Source organism: Macrobrachium nipponense, chromosome 21 (assembly GCF_015104395.2).
Source record: "Macrobrachium nipponense isolate FS-2020 chromosome 21, ASM1510439v2, whole genome shotgun sequence".
NCBI lineage: Eukaryota > Metazoa > Arthropoda > Malacostraca > Decapoda > Palaemonidae > Macrobrachium > Macrobrachium nipponense.
Window position 1 is genome coordinate 64,978,730 of NC_087212.1, and position 18,592 is coordinate 64,997,321.

Below are 18,592 nucleotides of genomic sequence, written 5' to 3' on the forward strand. Positions count from 1 at the left end.
ATATATATATATATATATATATATATATATATCAATACAAATGTGTGTTATATACACTATACCACATGTAAAACATATTTACATGTTTACAACTTAAAATTTTTAAAATTTATATAAATATATTATACTATAGGTATGTAATTAAATTCTTCTCTTAAAACAGGATACTTATCAAGTATAAAATCCCCATTAAAATGATGTTTTAAATTTAAGAACTATATTTCGATGGACTTTCTTCCACATTTATTAAGCAGTGAATGACAGAAGGAGTTTCTTTAGAGAATATATATAGTAGGAGATATGCCCTTAGGTGACCCAAGGAGACGTCGCTTATCCATTGTGGCTTCTGTTACTTGTCTTAATCCGTTTCATCGTTACCTTAAGGAAGATGTTATCTATTCGGTCTGAGTCCCAAGATCTGTTGGAAAGGTTAATTTTATTATCTTGTTGTTTTATTAGTGAAGATTCCACCATTTGACATTTGTATCATTAGCTGCTGTTGTATAAAATTCGGGATGAGTTCCAATCCATGGTATGGCTCATGTTATTTATATGATGGAAAATTGCTGAGCTATGTTGTCCATATTTAACTGATCGTTTATGTTGCATTAATCTTTCCGAGAGAGATTTACCAGTAAAACCGAAATATGACTTATCACATTCCTTACAGGGGATTTCGTAAACTCCAATACTTTTGGAAACTGGTTTCTGCTGAACGTTAATTAATGATTTTCGTAGGGTATTCGGATAAGTGAAAATGAAAGGGGTTCGAGGGGCCTAAGGTTTGTGTGATCTCTTGTAAATTGTCCATGTGAGGGATTATGATTTTGTTTGTGTATTTTTCCTTTTCTTTGTTTTCTGTAGGTTTGTAAAAAATTCTCTCTTTCTGTATGGCTTTTTCTATTGTGTGCTTGGGGTAATTTAACAAGATTAATTGATTTCTGATTGTTTCAAATTCTTTGTTAAGAAAATCTGGGGAGCAAATTCTCAGGGCTCTAAGAAATAAGTTACTTGCTATGCCGAGTTTGACTGAAATATCATGATAGCTGTAAAAATGTATGTATGAAAGTGAGAATATCGCTTTCCTATAGACAGTGAATTTATAGTTGTTGTTAGTTCTGATTATTAAGACATCTAGAAAGTGGATTTGGTTATTGTTTTCCCATTCTACTTTAAATTTTATGCACGGGACCAAGGAATTTAATTTTTGTAGAAAGACATCAAAATCGCACACTCGCTTTTCCAATATGTTAAGATGTCGTCTACATAGCGGAGCCAAATCATATCTGCAGGTTTTATAGGGTTTATAATGACGGTTTCAAAATACTCCAGATATAAACTAGAGCCGTTCGCTGACCACTTCCCCATAGAAGTGAATAAAATAGTGCAACTTATAGAGCTCTGCGTCACTAATAACGTCTTTTCCTTTGTTGATAATTTTTACCGTCAAAAATTCAGTTGCAGTTTGGGGAGCCCCCTTAGTCCTGTATTGGCTAACTTATATATGGACTATTATTTTGAAACTGGATCAGCGAGGTCTCCTGGGATCACCTAGTGGCATATCTTCTACTGTATATTTTCTCTAAAGAAACTCCTGTCATTCACTGCTTGATAAGGGTGGAAGAAAGTCCACCGAAATATAGTCCTCAGATTTAAAACATCGTTTAATGGGCCTTTTATAATTGATATCCACACTATACCACCCATATCCTAGAGTACATTTCTAATACTGAAGAGGGCCCTCATATCTGGTGCATTTCCAGACACTAATACTTATTGCTGTTATAGATTACAGTAAGTTTCAAACCAAAATCGGCGCAATCGAGTGTTCTGTACAATGTATAATGAAAGCCACCGAAAACATCTATCTTTCGGTGGTCAGTGTTTAATGCTGTTTGAATCAAGGCCCATGAAACTGTAACCATGGCCCAGTGGTAGCCTGGACGCACTTACGGGTAACTTTAACCTCAAGAAAAAAAAAAAAAAAAAAAAAAAAAAGACAAAGGCTAGAGGGTTGCAATTTGGTGTTTGATGATTTATAGGGTGAATGAGAAATATATATACCAATATGCAGCCATCTAGCCTCATTAGTTTTTAACAAAACCTGAGGGCGAACACAAAAAAAGTGGAGACGCGGAAAACAAAACTGGGATTTTTCGTTTTATATGTGGAACTAGTGCCATTTCCATCTAATATACTAGGTTATGTAACCTTTCGAGTATTAATAATTAATTTTTTCTGATTTGCTAATGTTTGTCTCATAACTACTCTGTAGCGGATTTCTCTCCAGGCTTTTAATTAACAAAAATATACATGTAGAAAATGTCACTCGGAATGTTTAAATTTAGTGAAGAATTAAAATTGACCGTTAAGCCTCAGTAGGGGTTTTAACCTTTAGGTACTTAATTGTGAATAATGTATGATCTTGGAGCTGGGGAAGAGTAGGACATCTAATAGCTTTTTTCTTATGGAAATAATCATGTTCTTCAATCAGAAAATGCCTATGTATAATAGCAGCAACTTTCTCTTTGCATTTATCACCGTGGATTTTCCTCTTTACTGCTGATCGCCATTGATACCATCCTATAACCGTTGTTGTCCCCCACTTCTACCGTAATCTCTCGGCACGTATATTTTTGTAGAGCTACCACTTAAGTCCCAAAGTATGGATGGTGGTGAGGTCTCGGAAGCTTCGCGGATCCTAAAGCCAGATTCCTCTATCTATCACTCTAATATTTTTGTCAACTTAGCTCATTTAGTTTTTGTGTACTTTGCAGCCTATTTTGTTATGTATCAAAAGATTAAATTACCGTAAGGTACTCAATTCCTCTCCTTCTTGGTATTATTATTATTAGTCTGGAAAAAACTCTGCGATAAACTTCGTTGAAAAGAATGCAATGTAAGCCGTTGTGCTCACACTGCGCCCTCTCGACTAGGCATATGAGTTGCTTCGTTTCAGCAGGTAAATTCTAAGCAGCTGTCCGAAGTTCCTGTATTATCCCGACGCTTCGGTTCTCCTCGCTACCATCTAAAAAAGGTGAATTGCACCTGGGGTACATGCAGGTAATATTTATACCCAAAAACTGGTTTACAAAGATGGGAGGTGGCGGGCAGTTTTGGTCATATTAAGGGAGCTCTACTATTGGCTGTGAGTGTGGATGATCGACGGGGCGCTGATTTTATTTACGTTCTTTCCCATGTGTGTGTGTGTGTATGAGTGTATATATATATATATATATGTGTGTGTGTGTGTGTGTGTGTGTGTGTGTAATTATCGCGCTGTCTTCTGGCCGGTTTCGTCTCGCTTGGTTGAAAAATCATTGCTATTATTTGACAGCCAATTTAAAAAAAATGTTCAAGCAACATTCTCGGAATTTGGCGAAAACGTTTGGTTCGTGTTTTAAAGTCCTGTGAGGATCGAGCAGAGACATCGAGAGAACTGTACCTACTGGTTCATGAATTGTTGTTGTTTGAGATAAAGCTGGTCTTATGCCAGCACGGGCTCTTGCTCCTAGAGCAGCCCGAATGTGTTTTATTAAACAGAAACAGATATACAGTATATAAGGATTGTGCTTTCTCGCACATACATATAATTAAGCGATACATATTTTGATTATATATCTATATATATAATATTATAATATATTATATTATAATATATATATTATATATATAATAATTAATGGCGGAAAGGCCCCAAACTGCTCTACATTTTGGTGTATATATAAAAAGGTATGTACAATGGAAGGACGGACATTTCGGCACACAACTCGTCGGAGACTTGGGAACCCGTAGAACATCAACGTCTCGAAGTGATTGATTATGTAATTATCAGTCTCTCTCTCTCTCTCTCTCTCTCTCTCTCTCTCTCTCTCTCTCTCTCTCTCTCTCTCTCTCTCTCTCTCTCTCTCTCTCTCTCTCTCTCTGAGAAAGAGCTATTTAGTTCCTATATTTATAGTTTGCTTCTAACTTCGACGTCACGCGTTAGATCTGCTTCTCGGTTTCTTATGGAATATCTCCGTAGGCTTTTTTTAAAGGATATAACTACCCAAAACAATAGTAAACCTTAAGTAAATTATTCTAATTTCAAAATGACAATTTCCATATTGATGGCAATGTGCCCCGAAGGTATAACATAAAAAATCAGATAATTGACCATTTCAAATGAGATTTTAATATCAAAGTAACTCTGTCTCGCCTCTTCATTGAACAATTTAATTGTTCGACGATATGAGTTGTATGGTTCAAGGCAACATTTAAAAATAATATTTTCCTTTGAACAAAGGTCTTTTTCCCCACAGGGTAGAACAGCTACTTGAACTTTAGCTCAACCAAACTGTGTGAAACTTCAGCGAGCTTCGCGAATGAAATGTCAACTGTGTTACCACGACTTTTGCACTTGCTCATTTATTCATCGTACGCATTGTCAACGATAATGCATATTCCATTACCGATGTATAGCCTACGTTTAGGGAAATCAGACCATAAAACTTTTCGTCTGTTTAAAAAGAGAAATACCTGTTCAAAGCTTTCATGTGTTGTAACTCACAGTAAAATGTCCATATGATGGTGTATGCATTTATATATAGAAACAAGAAGAATTATGCAAGGTAGTCGAATCAAGGTGTAAGTATTCAGACGTGAACAAATTGATTGTGGTGTTTCCCTTAACCTACTTCATGCTTGGTTGTTCAGTGATAAACATTTAATTTTGTCACAGTTTCCAAAATAAAAGAACGCAGATCATTGCCGTTTGCTTATATTTTCAGTATGCTAAGACCTATTATGTTTGGTGCTCATTAGTGATGGTTCGAAGGATTTTAGACTTTGTAATGATACGTCAACGGTCAATGGCAAAGAGGTTAATAAGGGATATAGCATATCACGCCCCAACGTCCCACGCCCCAACTTTCCTTGATGTTGAGAAAAGTATGTAGACGATTAGTATGTAGTGCAGCTGTGTAAGTCTGAGCAGAGACGAATTCAGGTAATGTTATTACGTGCTCAAGAACTCTTGTTTGACCTTTGCGTTTCTTCCCCTGCAAGTTTGATTATACTACAGAACTTTTTAACCATACTAACTACCTTTCAGACGCAGTGCAACTGTTGTCTTTGATCTTTATTATTTCTGAAGTGCCGTCCATTTGCTTAGGTTTCGATGAATTTTGTTTACCACATTAACTTACGCAGTAATATATATATATAATATATATATATATATATATATATATATATATATATATATATATATATATAAAAAGTTTATTAGTCACTTGTGTGTGGTCACACTTCTTTCTTCTATCAACTAAGATATGCTTTTTTACGCATTGTATTCTGTGCTAGAGATACTTGGCCTACTCTTTTAGGCTTAATAATAATAATAATAATAATAATAATAATAATAATAATAATAATAATAATAATAATAATAATAATAATAATAATAATAATAATAGTTAATTTCTGGAATGCCCGGTTGCACGCGCGTACTACTCAGACAAAACTAGACTTCTCGCACATCCCTCGTAAGTGCATGTATATGCACAAAACATGTGCACATGTGTGCGCGCCGCTCGGGCGCCCGCTCAGAAACACACGCACACTCAGGTAAAGGAAAAATTCTTGTTCCTGTTTCATTAATTATACGGAGTTCCCTTCTCCTCTGACAAGCCCGAACAGACACCTGCAGATTTTATATCCAATTATCGATCTGGGCGCAGGGCTGCAACGTCACTTGAACTTTAAAAAAATCTTTTGTCTCGTGTGAGTCATTGTATTAAAAGACTACGTTTACTCACACCATCGCATAGCATTTGAGTCACTTGGTTGCTTGTCCGTCAGACTCAGCGATACTGACCGCACGTGGTCTCAGGCATCGCTCCCTCGATATTCAAATTGAAATTGTGCAGTATTGTAATTGTCGTAAACCGAAATTCAGCTGCTTCTTGCAGAATATTTTAATTTTTCTGCCACTGTGTTTAAAAGGTTTGCATCCATTATTTTTCTTTAGCATTTTAGCATCAGATGACATGCTTCGATATGGATTTTTAAACAAATATCAATACTCGTTATTATAGCGCTAAAGCATAACAAAAGGACTGAATCATTTTAAGATTTTATTGAGCGAGAATCACATTACACATGTTTTCCGACGACTGCCTTGGAGATGACACTAAAAGTGAACACATTTTTTGAAGCGGTAAATGTATCTACGTGAGTCATCCCTTCAAATGATGACTCGTTCGCGTTTTCTTCAATTGGGAGCATCATCATCATCACAGTCGGAAAAACAATATGGCGTCTAGTGTTTATTATTATCATTAAGGAAAAAAACAGTGCGTCTGTGTAGGAAAAACGCGTTGTCGAGAAATAGATTAATCAAGGCACAAAAGAGGTGCACTTCGTTCTGTATATGGACGACTGCGGAAGATGTACAAGTGACATATTCCTATTTGTGCCTTTGGGGCGTTTGCGCTCCTTAGCGGGAAAAACTTAAAAAGTTTTCAAATGTCAAAAGGAGAGAATCGTAAGTCGTGCTAATGAATCCCTTTCGTGCTTCTTGTGGTGCACTTATGGTTTATGAGTGTTGATTTTTGTGTTAATATTGTTTGCTTGAGATTTCGGGGAAAGTAGGTATCAGTCTGTCGTTTGCTTGTGCTGTGGCGTGGACCCTACCTAGCCCCCAACGTTACCTAACATTTGTAGTAACACTTACCATCGCTGGCCTTCATTTGGAGAACGTACTATAAAGGTAGGCGATTTTTACAACGGTTTTCAAGTGCAGGTGTTTCTTATCGGTCTGGTTGTCGGCAGATCTTGATGTGTAGGTAAGCATTATTAGGCCGACCGCAAGGAAACCAGATTCGCCGAACGATAGGCACAGCCTAATTGACCGTAACCAGACGAAGACCAGGGGCTCTAGGCCTACCCTATACAAACAGAAATGATGTAGTCGGCTTAATTTCGGTTAGACGAGACTACTAGCTATGACGCTCCTCTGGTTCGGTAACTACCTACTAGCTACCTAGCCTAGGCTTAGGCTAGCAGTTGACGTGCAGAATGGGCGCAGTGGTTAGTAGGCCTAGGTAGTATAGGCTAGGTAGTAGCCCTTCGGTGATGAACGTGAGAACATAAACAAAAGACTGGAAAAGTCATAAACACTGATAAAAGGTATGACTTGAAAAAAAACATGCAAAATGCAATACCTGTAGCTACCTACTACCTACCTAGTATTTACGATCACCGACCGGCGGGAACCAGTCCATGGTATCTAAGCAGTCTCACCCCACCCCCAAACCAATGACAATTGGCCCTTTTCGGGAGCTCTGCGGAATAGGATTTACTATTTTGCATTGGTAATAATGCTGTAGCCTAGGTTTGCTCTGTAGTACTATGTTTAATATGTTATCCAAAAATGTTTAGCTAGCTACTGTGAAAATAGGTTTAAGAAAAACTTGTGTTGCCCAAACTTGTAGACATGTCAGTTCAGAGAATGTATTTTATGGCGTTGATCGGCTGATTACCACAAATTTTTGTAAATGGCTCAGACTAAGGGAAACTGGAAAAATGTGCAAACTGGCCTACCTAGTATGTATACAAAAGATGGTAATTCTAAGGAGGAGCTTTGCATGAAGATATTTGGTTAATTTTTTTACTTAACAATATAGCTGCATATGGGCCTAATGCAGTACAAGTGAGACAAGTTGAAGAATATACAGAGATAATGAGAAGCCCTGCAGTGCTCTTATTAAACATCGTTGAAGCTCAGCATGACACTATGTTTAGTACAAGCCCCTTGGGGATATAAATGTAAATATGAACAAAAGATGGTAAATTTCTCAAATGATCTCACCTAGGTATAGGCTACAGAATTATATATGTACCCTCTTTTCTATTTTCTTCAGTATAAAAAGTTATTTGAAAAAAAAAGACATTTGTGTGGCCATCTCCTTTATATTTACCAAATTCCCAAATTATATGAAATATTTATTGACTTCATGTCTTAATTTGGCACTGAAAAAAATCCTAAAACAAAGTAGTAAGTCAGAACCTAATTGTTATTTCCAAATTTCATGTAAAGTTCTCCAAGAATTAAGGCCTTATTAAGTCAGTATTTTGGCTTTTAATTAAATCATTAAGTAATTAGAAACAGTTTTGTATAGGGTAATATTTGAAGATAACTAGTAGTCTGTCAGGTGCACTTATTCCAAAGGGGTTGTCCTCCATTATGCAAATATGGCAGCTAAAGACTTCCTTGTGATTCTTTTAGAAAAGACTCTGGTATGTTTGATAAAAATCATCTAATACCTAATTAAGGTTAGTATTATCGTAATTAGAATATTGTTTAAAATAACACAAAAATATTAAGACAGTGTGACGTGTCTTTCCTCATGTATTGCCAATCTATATTTACCTCAAAGGGATGGAGAGAAGAGAGAGAGAGAGAGAGAGAGAGAGAGAGAGAGAAACTGTAAACAAGACCAACAACCTTTACAGTTAATGAAAATGATGCAAATAATATGAAAAAAGACAGTCCAAAATTACGAATTTGCAGGACTTAAAATTGTTATTCCTTAAAGAAGAGAAAGAGTTAGGTAGATCTATATTACTATTTCGTGGTGAGCTAGACTATGCCAGTTGACGTTTGGTAATCACTTATCCAAGAGAAGTATTACATAATGCCATAACCGTGCTGATTATTAGCGAGAAAAAAAACATGAGTATAACAAATCAGATTTGAGGGAAAGGGTTCCCATAGTCATTGAGATACCTTTGAGAAATGGAAATATCTCGATGTTGAAACTGATTAGGACCCCACTATTGTGACTTTGGCAATTTGGCCATAGGGGTTGTTGGACTGTTTAGTAGTAGAATAACAATGAAGCCAATCAATTTTAATATGTAATTGTTTGATACAATTAAAAATAAACTATAATAGTACATACCTGTAATGTTGTGATGCTTGGTGAAGCAGTTGGATGTTTGAAGTGTGGAAATCTCTATTGATTTAGATATGTTGATAATATTTATACAAAGCATATCTAGTAACTACATACACCATTTTTACCCTAAGAAACTCCTTTGCTACTTTTTTTCCCATTTTAAAAAAGATTTCAGAATAGCTGGTACTAACTTGCCCCCCATGAATGAAATTAATATGGTCTGAAGAACTTCAAAAGTGAAATGTTGATAAATATCTTTTGTATGATATACATTTTTCATTTTCATTTTCACAGTTGCCATAAAATCTGTTATTGGTTAGTTTTTAAGACTATAAGATAGTACATGAAAAATAGCCTGTTTAATATCTATTTTATCCAGTTTAAAGTAAAAAAAATTTGGCAAATGCCTGGTTTTTATTGTGGATCATGTGTTTCTTACAGTAAAATGGCACTGTGCCTTGACATTGGAGTATACATTGCCAATGCTCATGGAGTAGTAGTTTGCCGAATTGACAAATCAATGACAGACTAGGGTTTTCGGTTTACTTTAGAATTTGTCTATGGTGCAGTTTGTATTTTGTTTGTTGAAACTTGACTTAAAGATTTGTTAATAAGCATTCCAGTGTTATAACTGTGAAATATTGTGATTAATGAAAATAGTGTATTCAGGAAAAAAATATGATGTATAGCTGTCTGTGCACCTCATGTATTGCTTTGTATGCATTGTACAGTAAGTTCCAGAAGTGAAGCGACAAATCTCAGAATTGATCGTACTTCTTTAGAAACTTGTGGGGTTGCCAGTTAGTATATTTTATTCCAATTATTGTCATCCTATTTATCTGATAATACGTATCAGTGATTAACTGTATAAGCGCACAAAGTATTTCCCCAGTGAATGATCAATGTTAGTTCAGTAATTGTTTATTAATAGAAAAAAAAAAGAATTTCCCCAAAGAAACATCTGCGGCTTCCAAAGTATGATATGAAGTGTTTACCATAGAGTGGCAGCAGGAACCGTGTGCATAAGCATTGGCCTAATGTTTGTAAATTAACTTTCTACTTTTATAGCGTTATATCGAAAGTTATTATGATTTCTTTTGATAAAGTACAGAGAAGTTTAGCATCTGATTAAATGAAATATAAATAAGACAAGTTGGTGTAAAAAAAAAAAAAAAAAAAAAAAAATCCAAGTTATGTGCGCGCTTAGCGTTGGTTACATGGTTAGGCCTATTTCAAGAATTAAGGAAATATATTTTCCAGCTTGTTAGGTAATAATTTCATGGAATTTCTCGATTGTGCAAATTTTTGCATGCTGAATTGCGTTCAGGGTCGCACCAAACAAGTATTTTCGTAGGTTTCCACCCTTTTTTTTTTTTCAGTGCATAAGTGAAACTATTCTTGTCCATACGATCCGGAGTGTGAATATGCTTGGCGAGCATTATTTTAATTCGAGTATCCCCTGTTATGCTCTCTCTCTCTCTCTCTCTCTCTCTCTCTCTCTCTCTCTCTCTCTCTCTCTCTCTCTCTCTCTCTCTCTCTCAGGAAGTTTTTATCTATCAGGAATAACCAGAGGTCTGTTTTAAGAATCGAGCACTAGGCCTATTGGTCATGCTCGGGTGCTATTTATATATATATATATATATATATATATATATATATATATATATATATATATATATATATATATATATCCCCAAAAAACTCATAAATTTCTGTTATGCAATGATACTTGACTGGATCAAACTGATTACTGGTTGTCAGTGGAAATATTAATTTGGGTGATATCACTCCCTTATGATACGCCCACTTACGCAAATTCAGTCTTAAATTTCACGATTTGGATGATTCGAAGATTTGAGGTAATAGGTTGAAGTGAAAAAGGTGGAGTTAGTATTGTGGGCAGAGGTAGAGGTAGAGGGGCGAAGGGGTGGTTGGTGTCTGTCCTCTCCCTACTTAACCAGATGGTGATTTTACGGGTGTTCTGGTTGCTTGCGAACGACTTTCTTATTTTTTATATAGCGAGTCTGTTTCCCAGGTGCAAGGACAGGTCCTGGTGTCGGTCCTGAAGGTTCTATCTTTGCCTAAATAACAGACAGTGGCCCTGCATTGTAAGCCTTGCAATGCCCGGAACTAGGCCTAGTCACCTGAAGGTAGCAGCAGAGGTTAGAGCCTTTCTCGAAGATGGTGTTTTATGCTCGGTCCTAGCAGCTAGAATCAGAACTACCAACCACCCCCAACTTCTCCATTGAATCTAGGTGCATTCATGGTTGATTATGTTTAATGTCGCGGAGATTTTCCCTTCACATTCTATTGATACTTGCATGGTTTTATGCATCTTCGCTAAAATAATTAATAATACACTATAATATTAAATATTTGTTTCCACATTGCTCGAAATATACATTGGTAATGTTGGTAATCCCGTGTTGAACGAGAATTTCAAATTGTTTCGTTTCTATAGTTTGAAGTAATTGTTATACTTTAAAATAATTACTATTACCCAAATTTTTTCTTATGATTGTTATAAATATCATAGATTTGATATTTGTGCATCATATGTTAGCTTTATTTTGCTTGATAGAGCTTTCACTGTAGAAAAAAAAAAATATTTTTCAGCTACGAGTTGTAGTTGCCAGTTAGTGAATTTCGAACGAAATTCTCTGAAATTTGTCGCTTCAGTTTTGGAACTTACTGTACCTAAGGATCTTTGCAGCGTACCTTTGGCCCGTAGCTGCAACCCCTTTTATTCCTTGTACCTTTGTTTTGGTTCTTCCAGTTTACTTTCCACAATCTCCTAACAATTTTTTCATAGTGCAAAGGCAATGTTTTTCTCCTGTTACACCTTTAAAAACTGCATGTACGTGCTCCCAATTTCTCTTTCAGCGCATAATGACCTCATAGGTCCCAGTGCTTGGTCGTTGGCCAAAATTTACTATTCCATTCCATAGTTTCTGAAAACACATGCTAACATATTAAGTAAATTATGTAATGGTGGAATAGTCAAGAGGTTTTTGGTTTGTTTTGACAAATTTAATGTTATGTAATTTTGGAAATCTTTAGTTAACCCATAAATAAAGCTTTATTCTGTAAACCAGGGTACAGTTTACCGCAGGGGGAAAACATAGTCGAAGGGTCAGGGTACTGGAGAAAGGCACAAAAGGGGTACCAAATAACAAAGGCAGATAAGCCAGCAACTGTTGTTTCTCAGTGGTGTATGCATGTATCTTAGCTTTGGTTAGTGGATCCGTCCAGGTTAATGGTAGGTTAATAAGCACCCTTGCATTACTTTGTAATATATGACCTTCTAAGTCGTGTTTGGTATGTTCAGGAGGTCGTGAATTCCTAGTTGTGCAGGATCTGATGCTCTGGGTTAGGTTAGGATGCACTCCTGGATTTCACTAGGTTTTTTTTATTTCCCCACCCAAAGATGCTGGTTTCCAACTGTAGTTCTTCATTGTTGTTAGACTTGTGGAGGGGTGTATAATGTGTTAACCACTCATTTCTTGTGGAATTGAATGTCATATTTGTCAAAAAATATATCCAAAGCTGTGAAAAATAATTTTGCATTCATGATTGATTATAATTCTAAAAGTAATCTTACCAAACTGATAACATTTGATCCTTTCAGATGAAAAAAAAATCGCTAATGCATTCGCTTGACAGATCTAGGTCTATTGTGTGAAATTTGAATGAAAGGACTTAGGCATAACAGGTAAAAAGTTGTTTACATGTATGTTTTCAGGTTTGAAATAGTAAAGTGGTCTCCAATACATCCCATACTTACAGAAATGCAACTTACATGTATTCGTAATCTTGGAGTTATCCTTCATGATTCATGGGAGCATTCCCTTCGCATGTAAAAGAGATGCTCTTCTTTGTTTCCTTCACTGCTACCAATTAACAGGAGATGTTGGTTGATCATGAAGTTTATGGCTGACCTTTTGCCAAGGCTTTTCAAGAGAATGGTAAATTGGTTCCACCTTGTTGGCCATTTACTTGCTACATGTGTTTGTGCAGCCAACTCTTCATGTAAATTCTGAGTTTTTAGCTAGGTCTGTCAATTGATATGGAATGATTTTATTTTTCTTACTATGTTGATATATTCTTTTTATTTTTGCTATTACAATGTATATAATTTTATATAATTAATTTTTTAAATGCAGATGGAGTGATGCAGAATCTTTAAGAAGGAACGAAGAGCAAGATGCCAACTCCTGGAAGAGGTAAGTCAGATATGGACCCCAAAATAGAAAGTGCCAATAGGTCAGTTTGAGAAGAATCAGTTACTAAGAAATATTTTAATAATTTTATCCAAATTTTTGTCTCTAGATTGATTGCTACATGTTCACCAGTGGATTGATTTTCTTGTTATTCTCTTTCTAAATAGGACCAGGTCGACCTCCCAAGAATCCACGTACTTGTACCTGGTGTTCAGAAGTCAAGTCCCAGCTGAAGTACGTCTTTCCAACAAGTTCAGGAAAAAGGGAATTCTGTTCAGAGATGTGTCTTTCTGAATATAGGAAAGCCCTTATGAAGGTTAGGAATTTTTTTATTATAAATGTATAGTACATTAATTGTGCATTGTTATGTATGGCTATTTTTTATATATAACCGAATTTCTTATTAAGCATCAAATAATAAAAGCTTTTGAATGCCTGGCTTAGCTACTATAAATATCAGAGGTTAAGTTGTAAGTGAATTCCATATTCTTACAGTCAGGAACATTACTCATGGTTACTCAATAACTTTTTAAGATATGAAAATATCTTCTGAAGAAACAACAAATGCTCTTGAATAACTCTGGTTCCCAAAATTAATGATCAGAATCAGTTTTTGCAATAAAAAGAAAGTACGTAATGTAAGAATCTCTATGCATTGGTTGCTTACATAAGTAAGCATGGCTATGCAATGGAGGAGGAACCTCCATGATAAAAAACTCAACAAGCACCACAATTGAAGATAAGGTTACTTCAGTTAACATAATATGGCAGAGGATGATGATGATTAATCCAGCCCTTAACCTGAGAGAATGTGGCTGACCATGATGACAATTTACTGTGTCATATGGGTAAACATACCACACTCAAGTTTTTTGAATGGCAAGTGTTTAGTGTAAGTCAAAGAGGAAGACAGGGCACAGACTTCATGGGTTTTGATCTTGAGTGAGTTAAGGCCTTCTTTAGAAGCTGCAGAATAATTCTTATGATAACCCAAGAAACCCAGTTAGAGACAGTTTTCCAAAGGAGTGTATATAGCTGGGGTCTTGCATTTAGGAATAGACAAGAAAAGGATGGTTCTGTGTGTTGCAGGTAAGCAAGAAGGTTATCCTCCTGGGTAGAAGATGGAAAGGCAGGGATAGCAAAGGAACCAAAAAGGAAACTGTCCTTGCTGGAAGGCTGTCTTAGCTACAAAGCCTGGAGAGGGAGACATTGTAAAAAAGTGTATGAAGCTTACTACTGACATGCATAGAGGAGGCTTAAGTAATCAAAAATGCCATTATGAACTGCAAGACGTAAACACTTGAAAAGGACTCTTAGCTCCTGTGTGATGAGGGTACTCAAGACTACAAATCACGATTAAGAGTTACTTTAATAAATAATGAAAGAGACTAAAAGACTTCTGTCATTTTCTAAAGGCTATTTTGACTAAAGACTGGTGATAAGTTGGTGTAATATCCATTGAGAGTGGAGAGGGAGAGTGGGATTTCCGTCATCTCAAATTAGTGAAGAACTGTGCTAGGAATGAAACAGTAACTTGTTACACTAAGCCACAAACCTTGCCTATGTGGCTTGATAAAGGAGCATGGTAGAGGACTGACATGATTTGGTGGTGGCTAATGTAGCAAACCTGTAGGGTGAATACAAAATGAAGCAGTTGTACATACTCTTGTTCCAGCCCAGGAAACAGCATCCAAAAACTTAGGAGTTCACAGCTAAGAGATATGGGTAGAGCCTTGGGAAGTAATGTATTTTGCTTGTTCTTAAAGGCAATAGGAGAATGATACCCAATCATTGACCTAAGCTTACTGAAGAAGTTTTTGCAGCAGAATCCCTTTGGGATGGATATGAAGAATTCCTGAGATTTAATTTTCACTCTTGAACTTAGAGGATGTATACCTCCATGCCCTGGTACATGTGAAGCTGAGGAAGTTCTCTACGAGAAGAGGTAGGATCTTTCTATTCTGTGCCTTGTGTTTTGGCCTGGTAACAGCTTTACAGTGCCATATGTGGGAAGCAAAATATGTACCTTTTGTTTTGGCTTGGTGACAGCTCCATAGAGCTTTACCTGGATTTTGGCACAGTGACAGCCTGGATACGCCAGTCTGCTTATGGCTTCAAGATATCTGTATGATTGGTTAGTCCCATCTGAATCTAAGAAGACTGCATGTCACACTGTAGTGATTGCTATTGGTGATTTTAATTTTGACAGTGATTGTTTTTGGTGATTTTAATTTAGGCAGTATGTAAGTCCTCCAGTCAAAGTTTGGCAGTCTTGTTAGGTAACCTTAGGAATGAAAGACACAATTGGGTCTTATGAGATGTTGGTTGGAATTAGTTTTCCCCATCTGTCTCCAAGTGATTCACAGGATCCGTTAGTTCTTTTAAAGGCTGAGAACTTCCAGTGCTTGACTTCATAATTTAATTGTAATATAAGCTCAGTATGTATGGTTGATGGGTGTGCTATGAATAAACTTAAGTTTTTATAATCTGTATTTTTCATACAAACTCATCAATCATAAGATGAAGCAACCACCATCCATCTCCTTTCTTGCTGTCAAATCTCATATATGGATGGAATAAGTTGTGTGTATTTATTTCTAGCCAGTAATACACACGCGTGTATGCACATACAATCATTTGTAGCTTTTCCAGTATCTTGGTTTTTGTACGTTTTGGAATTGGCATGTTTAAGGATATCATGAAGATGGTGGATAAATGTGTTATAAGCCATTAGTCTTACTATAAGTACTAATATATTGATAATTTTCATGCCAGTGGAAAAATGTCTATAATACTGATTAACTTTCAGGGTACCTGTGCAAATTGTTCAAGTGTAATTAGATCGACACCTGTCAAGTGCAATTCTTCTTCTGGGCGTCGACGAGAACTCTGTAGTAATGAGTGCCTTAAGGCCTGGGCAAGAAGAGAAAAGGAGGAAGATACTGAAGAAGAGGCTGGAGTTGCCTCTTCTGTATCAACAACTGCAAGCTTGTCACCTTCATCTGGAAATGGAGTTTCTCCATCAGACAAAGCTGCCCTTGGCGGCATGGAGGCAGCATCGGGTAGGAAAGGTAGATTGGAGGCTGTTTGCTTGTGTGAAAGGGTTTTGATTTAAAATTTCATCTGAAGGCAAGTAATAGCCTGGTAATTTTACTTCAGTTGTCTTAAAGGATATGTATGTAGGTTATTTGATGAGAATGTTGTAAGGGACTTATTGTAGATAATTTCATTAGAATGCTTTTCATTTGATTCTTTGCATTTATTTATTAGGTTTGAAAAGACTTCATGAACCAATGCATGTGCCTGATGATATTTTATGACTCCTTTCTATATTTTTATATTCAATTTATATTCTATGAAGTATATTTATTGTTATTGGAAGTCTTAAAATAAATCATTTTAATTAATGTTAGATATCAGAATGGTAATATTTCAGCTTGAACGGGTATGGCATAATCAGTGTTAGACATTTGTAGTGGAACTTTGGTTTTGATTTTTTTATGGGCATCCAGAATAGTAGGTGGGAGGTTGTTTTTTTGGAGGGGTGAAGAAATAAAGTAGAAACAGTGGATTCTTATTTGTTAAAAATGTATGTGGGTTTAGTGCTGGGAACTGTTTTGATTCATGAATAGTGAATGGCATTACAATACCAAGGAAAAAATATCTGATCATCGATTACTTGCTGTATGTGAGCAGGGCAACACTAGCCACCATAAACAATGTTTTCGATTGCTTTAGTTGCCCTTTCGTTTATGTGTAACTCAAGGCAAGTTTAGCGACAAAATATTGTCAATTTGCTGTCTATTCTCCATTTTTCTCTTTTTTAACTTAAACTTCCTAATATTAATGGTATGTTAGCAGTTTACCTCAACATTCTGTATCCTTTTCCTTTTGTCCATCTAAGTAAATTTCAAGCTTGGTTATAAGACACCATTTTCATATGGAAGAGGGCTGATGATTGCAATTACAACTCCCACAGTTAGATAGTATTTTGTTATAAAATAAATTTGGGAGTGGCTTTCAACTTATAACATTGAAGATGCACAAATGCAGAAATTCCTTAGTTTTGCCATTTTGTTCTTTGAACGAGTAAAACTGAATACCTGTTGTTCTTTTTATTGGTGCTTCACAGTTTTTGATGCCTAAAGATGGTAGTCCATCTTGAAATTCATACAGAAAGTGCTCTAGACACAAGATAATGATAAGAGCTCATTTCACATCTAACCCCATAAAGAGAATATCTGACATGAAAACATTGATGGAGATTGCGTGATATTCAACTGGTTCTCATTTTTGAAATTCAGTTGTTTAAGTGTTTTTATTTAATTACATTCCCTCATATTTTACAAATCAAATAAAGCAAAAATACAGTAGTTTTAACTGTTTTAGTTTTACTAAGCAGTGTTTATCGAATGTAGAAAGGTATTTATGTGAGTGGGGGTGAGTTTGTGAAATACAATTTTTTCTGTTTGATTGGTTCTACCCTTCCAACTTCACAGTTGAAAAGTCACGGTTATGAGATACTGCTGGGTATCAGAGGGACTTCTATAGTCATGGTCTTGCAGATTCAGGATTTTCATGTTTTGTCTAGGTCTCATAATCTACATGTACCAGACAAAGGGAGTTTTACAGGAGGTTGGCCATGCTTAGGAGCATGAATATTTTGTTCATTAGTCACTCCTCTGCTCATATGGTTCAGCAATCAATACTGTTGGGTCTGATTGTTCATGTTCCACAATTCAAAAGAGGACCTGAGAGCCCTTTTCCTTGAGAAGCTTTTTAGTCGAGTGGAATGGCTCTTTGTTCATATACGAATGAGCTGGAACAGACTAGATGCAGGTGAGGTTGTCAGCCATACTGTAAAGATAATCTAGAGTATAGTATACTTTTCAGTAGCAACACACTCCTCTCAATAATAAGGAGAGAGACGGGTGATAATAGATCCAGATACAAGTGACAGGAGTGGTTTATGAGAATGGAGAGTTCTCTATCTTCCGTAATGTAATAAACCATGGCATCGTAGGACACCCAGAGGAGAAACCAATAGATTCTCATATATCTTTGGTTCAAGGGTTAATAGCCCATGTCTTAGAATACATCTACTATTCGGAAATGGATAAAGGTGGCAAACTCCCAGTCAGTTATAGAGACTTACCTCCCACCAATAAGTAAGTCTATCCTAATGTTAAGACCAAAGGTTTGTTTCGTATATGAACAAAAGACAAATTTTTAACCATTTTGTATTTTTCATAACTAACACCCCTGAGGTCTTAACAGATAAAGGCCCACCTGCAACCACCCCTCTAGCAGCCTAAACTGGGTTGGAAGAGTAACTGTCGGGTCACGGGACGCCAAGGGCATTCTGGGTACTACATACCCCGTGACCTGGTATAGATGCCAATAGTCCCTGGATCTCACAAGTTTATTATT

The 18,592-nt window shown here is 36.2% G+C and overlaps 1 protein-coding gene across 6 annotated transcripts in view; it reads left to right on the plus strand.

Moving 5' to 3' along the window:
- The first annotated feature begins 6,242 nt into the window (after positions 1-6,242).
- The window catches only part of LOC135198093 (polycomb protein SCMH1-like), a 166,524-nt gene continuing 154,174 nt past the window's right edge, over positions 6,243-18,592 (plus strand). For 2 of the 6 annotated variants that reach the window (XM_064225533.1, XM_064225537.1), the window contains exons 1-4: positions 6,244-6,526; positions 13,106-13,165; positions 13,330-13,478; positions 15,972-16,233. In XM_064225533.1, coding sequence (XP_064081603.1) covers positions 13,147-13,165; positions 13,330-13,478; positions 15,972-16,233 — 430 coding nt within the window. In that variant the 5' untranslated portion in view covers positions 6,244-6,526; positions 13,106-13,146. Of the gene's footprint in view, positions 6,527-6,599; positions 6,752-7,151; positions 7,171-13,105; positions 13,166-13,329; positions 13,479-15,971; positions 16,234-18,592 lie in introns of those variants that run through there. The other 4 variants (XM_064225538.1, XM_064225536.1, XM_064225534.1 and 1 more) reach the window with 4 other exon arrangements.